Raw genomic sequence first — 7356 nt, 5'->3', positions numbered from 1 at the left:
TAATTTTTTGTGTGACACATTTTTGTTTAGAATGTACAATTATTGGGACACATCTTTGTAGGGAATTATTCTTTATTATTTTTAGAACATCAGGGTCAATTTAGAGGAATTGATTTTTTTAGGGGATTTAGAGGAACTTAGAGGAATTGATGGGACACATGCAAATTCAGTCTTATATGATCAACTACAGTCTGGGCCCAACTGTGAGCAGAGCAGGATAGCTTGACTGGTGTGGGTTGGGCTACATCGTATGAGGTGCGCCGCGTTGCAGCCCATTTAGAGAAGACGGGCGTTCCAGTCCAGCGCCCGGCCCGAGCATTAATGTGTTGTGTGGGGGGACCGCGCTCGGCTTGCCAAGGAAGGAAACCACAACGGCCACTGCGGCAGCGGGGCGGGGATTTTGGGGTTTCCCGAGGCGAAAAAGCGAGAGGAAACCGCGGAGCGGAGGCGTCGGACACAGGTCCCTCGTCCCTTCCGACCTCGCTCGCCGCTCCTCTCCTACCGCGACCCTTCCTCCAGCCGCCATTACTAGCGAGTAGGCGGGGGAGCAGAGGCCACTTGGCACCACTGGACCGAGCAGAGCGAGCGCGGGGGAGGAGACCGACCGGAGCAGCAAGCACCCGCCCGCCGCGCCGCGCCGCGCCGGCCGATTAGGGTTTCCCGAATCCTGGTTCGTCGGGCTGGCCGATCGTCGCGGCGATCCGCGCGCGGAGCTCCGATCGGTCGTCCTTACACCCGGTCGCGATGGCAAGGTCGCCACCTCCCTTCCCCCCTTTCTTCAGTTACTTGTACTCTGTCACTGTTGCTTAGGGCTTGTCCGATTGTTCCGGATGCCCACATTTCAGCACTCTAGTGGCCTCCTTTCCCACGGCAGGGAGGAAATGTACCGTCCGTCGATTGCTCACTTTCCTGTAGCGATGCAGCAGTACATTTGCAAAGCCTGCCCGCCCAGATACCTCCAGTCGTTGATAGAGGAATGCTATGACATTGAAAATGCTTGCTTTCTTAATATGTCTAAGCTTAGTTATGTTCTAGCTTAATTGGTCAATACAGATACCCAATACATGATCAGATCCAGCGGTTGCAGCACATAGCTTGTTTGTTCTCATCACTCTGTTATGTAGCATTGTTCAGTCAATAGTGTCCTGTCAATGTTTTGCTTTCTAAGAGCAGCGTAAACAGGACGTCAATTGGAATATCCAATGTCTTGTTACATACAGCTTACTGATTGTCAATCGTTCCATATTGTTCCTGATTGATACATTACATCTTCAAGTTCTGAAGCTACTGTCTCATTTTTACCATGTAGCTCCGCTGTCTTGTGTACTGACCTTTATGAATAACATTATCTTGTTCACATTAGTACATTTGCAAAGCCTGCCCTGGTACATTGAGTCATTGATAGAGCAATGTGATGACATTGGAAGTGCTCGCTATCTTAATATGTCTAAGCTTATAACTGTTATGTTATAGCTTAATTGGCCAGTACAGATATCAAACACATGATCAGTAACTCCGTTGCGGCACATAGCTTGTTTGTCCCATCACTCTGTTCTTAGCATTGTTCAGTCAATAGTGTCTGGTCAGTGTTTCACTTTCTAAGAACAGTGTAAAGAGGGCGTCAATTCACCCGCCAAAAAAAGGGCGTCAATAGAAATTTCCAATGTCTTGTTACACAGCTTACTGATTGTCACTACTTCCATATCCTTCCTGATTGACGTATTAATCTTGAAGTTCTGCAGTCTCATTTTTACCATGTAGCACCACTGTATTACGTGCTGACCATTATAAATAACATTATCATGTTCACATTAATATGTTGCTATGTAAGCACTTGTTATCATCCCTGCAAAGAGAAAAACTTGTTACCAATCACCAATGTGTTTCCTTTAATGCAGGTCATGGCTTATAACTTGTAGGGGTGTTGCCAAGAAAGTTAGAAATGCCCACTGCTCTAATCGCCAGATAAGTGAAGTCGGTGCAGAAGCATGCAGGGAATGCCCAAACTGCAAACATATCATTGATAACAGTGATGTAAGTACATGTAAACTATTTTAGTGACCACCTTCTACCTTTATAAGTTTGTACTTTGTACGGGAAACTTCTCTTCTGTACTTTTTGGTGCACCCTTACTGGAAAGCTGCTTATGTTATCAGAATACTTCATAGGTTATTTATTCGTCTGCTGGTAGCTTTCTAAGATAGATGTATTCCAGATGGTAGCAAAAAAAGAAATACGGAACAGTCGATACTATACAACTTTCTCCTGTTCCATCAATATAAGGCTTTGAGCTGTATTAACTCGCATAAGCTTCAGCATTACAGATGCATGCAAAACGCTACTCATTTAAGCTCACATTCATTGGTACAGTGTTACACATTCTACAAAACCATTCACTGCATTTCATTTTTTGTAGGTTTCTATCCAGTGGCCCGGGCTGCCTGCTGGTGTGAAGTTTGATCCGTCTGATCAAGAATTGCTCGAACATTTAGAAGAAAAAATTGGTGTGGGAGGTTCAAAGCCTCACATGTTCATCGATGAGTTTATTCCAACTGTGGAGAATGATGCAGGGATCTGCTATTCACATCCTGAAAATCTTCCTGGTAGGGGATTCCTTTAGTTGACAATTTGACGTTGTTTTTGGATTCTTTAGTTTATTCATGTTTTGAGTAGGCCCTGTTCATTTTTATAGGCACAAACAAAGATGGAAGCAGTGCCCATTTCTTCCATAGTATTTCAAATGCATATGGGTGTGGCCAGCGCAAGCGTCGAAGGATCAGCAGCAGTGATCGGACCACTTCTGATGAGCATGTGAGATGGCACAAGACGGGTAAATCAAAACCCGTATATGACAACGGTGTTATGAAAGGGTGGAAAAAAATATTGGTTCTGTACAAAGGTTCACAAACAGGTGGCAAACCTGATAAAACTGACTGGGTGATGCATCAGTATCATCTGGGAGTAGAGGAAAATGAAAAGGTTGGGGAGTTTGTCGTTTCCAAAATATTTTATCAATTGAAGACAAGGCCGGTGGACAAGTCCGAAGCAGAAATGGCTAATGAAGAATCTACTGCATTTACTGCAAGTATTTGTCCGAAAACTCCCATGACAAAGATCCCGCCATGTCGCCCAAAGAATAGTCCATGTGAGACTGAGCAGAATGATCCCGGTCAGGTAAATCACAGACATGTGAACTTTTCAGATTAAATATAACCTTTGTTGAAACCACTTCAGAGTAAACAATTGGCATAAAGTCAATACTATTTGATAGAATTCTTATGTATTTACAAAAAGAAAACTGCAACAGCGCAAGCCTTTAAGTAATTGAGAAGTTTATAGTTATTCTGCATCTAGCTAATTTGGCCATTAGAAGTGGCCTGGTAAAAAACATTACCATGTTTTAGAGTCCACACCCAGATACCCAATTCATAATCCATATATGATTTAGAGCTTGTATGATTATTGTTTACAGTAAAAGTTCAGAAGCACTAATCAATATCCTGGAAATTGCTTCTTAGTCATATTGAGACTGTGAATACACTTATCTGCTTGTCATTCTGTTGGTGCGTTGCTATTTTTTTTTATTGCGTGATCTATTGAATATTTTGGAGTAAAAGTTTGTGCATCTGATATGCCATTTACTGTAGGAAGAAGAAACGGTTAGCCTGGCGGAGAATGCTAATAACCCTGCATGGTGTGCTTTATCATCTCAGCCTGTTGAGGTGGCACTTGAGGCTGGGACTTGTAGCCTAGACAAGTCTCTGCGTCATCATGAAGTTTTGGATTCCTCCAATCTTGAAAACAGTACATTTGGCAGGCCAATCCTTTCTCAACTCATGAATGAGACACTTAACAAGAACCTATGTGCGCTTCATGGATTGCCTGATCTCCATAATGTCAACCTTGGAACAGCACCTACAGATCTTCAGATTACTGTAAGTGTAACTTTTGGTATTTGTAATTTGTAGTGCCCATATGTTATGACAAATCTGGTCATGTCTTTCACTCACCTTGTAACACTGCCACATGAGTCACATGTGATGATATTTCTGCGCGCGATGTCATATAGTCATATGCCCAATAGGCCAATACAGATAAAATTCCTCAGAGTTGACGCCAGTTCAGTAAAAAAAAATTGGTAGAAGATCAATAATATTTGATAAAAAAATTCCTGTATATTTATATAAAAGAAAATATAGCAGTGCAAGCCTTTAAGTGACTGAGGAGTTTAAAGTTGATCTGCATCTAGCTAATTTGGAAGCTAATAGCAATGGACTGGTAGGAAACATAACCATGTTTTGGAGTCCTCGCCCGAATGAAACTACAATTAATAGTCATCTTTATCCACGCATGCTTTAGAGTTTTTACGATTAGTCTATACAATGAAACTACAAAAGCACTAATCTCAATATCCTGGAAATTGTATCTTAATTTTTTGAGATTGTGAATACGTTTGAGCTTATCTGTGTCATGTCATTCTCTTGGTGTGTGCTAATGTTTTTGATTGCCTGATTTGTTAACCATTTTAGATTAATAACTGTGTGCTTGTGATATGTCATTTACTGTAGAAAGGAGAAAATGTTAGCTTGGTGGCTGATGCTGAGAACACTGCATGTTGTTCTTTAGCGTCTCAGGATGTTGAGGTGACTTCTCAGGCTGGGACTAGCTTGGTTGAATCTCTCCTTCATCATGAGGTTTCAGATCTCCATAATGCTAACCTTGGAACACCTAGAGACCTTCAGATTGCTGTAAGCATGTTTGTTTGTGTTTGTAACTTGTGGTTTCCATATGTTATGACAAATCTGATCATGTTCCTTTCTCGTGTTGTAACACGGTAGCACGTGTCATACGTGCATGATGTGGTAGTCGTACACGGTGCATCTGATGCACTTCAAACTTACCTCAAGGCTATTTAGAGTAGACATAACCTTTGATTAAACCAGTCACCAGTAAAAACAATTCACATTTTCTCCAAAAAAAGAAGAAAGAAAATAAAAAGCAATTGATAGAAAACCAATAATATGTTATAAAATTTAAGTATGTTTAAATAATTGTGCTTTAGGTTTGTAAAGTTGATCTGCATCTAGCCGATCTGGAAGCTAATTAAGAGTAACTATAACCCATATATGATTTAGAGTTTGTATGATTATTGTTTTCAGTGGAAGTATGGAAGCACTTCTCAGTATCCTGGAAATTTTATCGTATTCTTATTGAGATTGTGAAAATGTTTGAGCTTATTTGTTTGTCATTCTGTTGGTGTTCTTATTGCGCGTGTGTTGACCATTTACTGTAGAAAGAAGAAAGTGTTAGCCTGGTGGATGAAGCTGAGAAATGGTGTGGTTTAGCGTCTCAGGCTGTTGATGTGGCATTTCATGCCGGGACTAGCTTGGACGAATCCCTGCGCTGTCATGAGGTTTTGGATTCCTTCGATCATGAAAAGAGTCTTACATTTGACAGGCCAATCTATTCCCAAGGCAGGGATGGGGGACTTGAAAATAACCTTTATTCACTTAATGGATTACCTGATCTCCAAGGTGTCGACTTTGGGACACCGATAGATGATCTTCAGGTAGCTGTAAGCATATTGTTTGTTATTTGTGTTTTGGTATGTTTGTTATGATAAATCTGATCGTGTCTGTCTCTTGTCTACCGTGACAGGGGTTGCAGTTCTATTCACAGGAAAGCCTTGGCAGCTGGTTGGAGCGCATGTAGATTGTTAAAGAAGTGGACGATCGAAGATCATCTCTTTTCCATCTAGTATGATTATGGTGGCAACATTTTTGGTATCAAGTTGGAAGATAGAAGCTGTGCGATCGTATCAGTGATGCTTTAGACTATTGAAGAGTCTGCACAAACACCTGAACACCTCTTTTGTTTCCTGAAAACTGAAAAGACATGTAAAAGCGTTGTTGTTTTCCCGCTTTTGCGAAAAGTGTGGTGGAAATCTGGATTAAGTTAGCTCTTTGTATGTGTGCAGTTCATGTAACTGCAGGAGTTTCTTACTTGTCTCAACTCGCAATTTTTGTGGTGCCTGGATAACCTGGTTATGAGAAACGATGGAACCGTATGTGATGTGATTAATGTGAGCTGCACCTTGCTGAATGCTGCATGCCTAGTTATAATGTTAAACCAACTATTTTTAACGGTTTAGACCCTGCTTGGAAGGGTTATAATTTTGGTATGCTTTCCGAGTATTTTGCTAAGCTTGAACTAAGTGCGCCCAAACAAAGTAGGGCAAGTCTTTTGGGTTGTTTGGTTTATGCCCCCAACTCGCCCTACCAAAGTATTGGTCACGCCAAATCCTTTGTATGTTGTTTGCTTTGCTTCCAAATATTTGGCTGCCAATGAGTCCCTTATTCTTTCCTTCACAGATTCTTGCCAAAAATTTGGCCAACCCTGGGCACGCCAAATAATTGGCAAGCTAATATTGGCAGGGCATCTACAGGCAAGAACCAAACATACCTTTTGTCCAAGGCCCAGTTGGCATGCCGCAAGCCGAGGCTGCTGCTGGCCGCGCCGGTTTGGCCCTATGCTGCCGCTGAGGCGGCGTGTGGTTCTTGAGGCAATTAGCTCAATATATACGAGGAAGCTAACACTCGTCAGAGCAAATCAAGAAAAATGTACTGTATCTAGAATCCCCGATCGATTATTCGGAAGGGAAATTGAAATGCTCTTAAGAAAGCCAATCGTATGCATTGTGCTTTGTCTCTGAAACTCTTTTACAACCCGAAGTGCAGTAAGCAATCATAGTGTTGAGGAAGCAACAGACAGAAGGACAGATGACGAATAGTGAACCGTAGTGATCCATGGAGCAAAACCGAGACAACCTTCAGCAGGATCTCGGACCGTGAACCTAGACGTCAGGCTGTGGCTTTTGGCTCCGGCATTCATCGCTGGCGGCTGAGCCCACGTTGCCACGACGAAGTGCGGAGGCAAGGCCGGCCGGCCAACCGGCATCACTGAAGCTCTGGGCGCACGAGGATTTGAGCAGCCTGCTCGTCCACAGCACGGGGACATGGCACGCATGTGTGGTGTGTGGACCTCAATGGCGTGGCTGGCGTACGTACATGTACAGTTGCGCGGCGTCGTTCCTCCTCCTTCCTCGCTCGCTCCTTTGATTTTCTTGGCAGCGACCGCATGCAAACCATTTAGCATTTGCGCTTCGGAAAATCATGCCTAACTCATTAAAATCCAGACGACTTTGGAGCATGCGCCGCGAATTGCAATCCAGCAGCGACACGATATATCGTATCGACCGAGCTGGCGGGGCATGACGGCGACCACTCCGGGACATGGAGAGATGGCGCCGAGCCTCGGGCAACTTGGACCGACCAGTGTGCTGGCTCGGCTGTGCCC

At 43.2% G+C, this 7356-nt stretch overlaps 1 protein-coding gene across 1 annotated transcript; it reads left to right on the top strand.

Moving 5' to 3' along the window:
• Positions 1-367: 367 nt before the first annotated feature.
• LOC119316973 lies at positions 368-6102 on the top strand. Its single transcript, XM_037591363.1, has 8 exons — positions 368-752; positions 1899-2034; positions 2417-2603; positions 2693-3174; positions 3648-3935; positions 4569-4748; positions 5294-5569; positions 5659-6102. Exons 1-8 carry the CDS (start codon positions 745-747, stop codon positions 5710-5712), a joined length of 1611 nt encoding a protein of 536 aa, XP_037447260.1. The 5' UTR covers positions 368-744; the 3' UTR covers positions 5713-6102.
• Positions 6103-7356: the final 1254 nt, after the last annotated feature.

This window comes from Triticum dicoccoides, chromosome 6A, assembly GCF_002162155.2.
Source record: "Triticum dicoccoides isolate Atlit2015 ecotype Zavitan chromosome 6A, WEW_v2.0, whole genome shotgun sequence".
In the NCBI taxonomy this organism is placed as follows: Eukaryota; Viridiplantae; Streptophyta; class Magnoliopsida; order Poales; family Poaceae; genus Triticum; species Triticum dicoccoides.
This window is presented reverse-complemented; position numbering and strand designations above follow the sequence as displayed.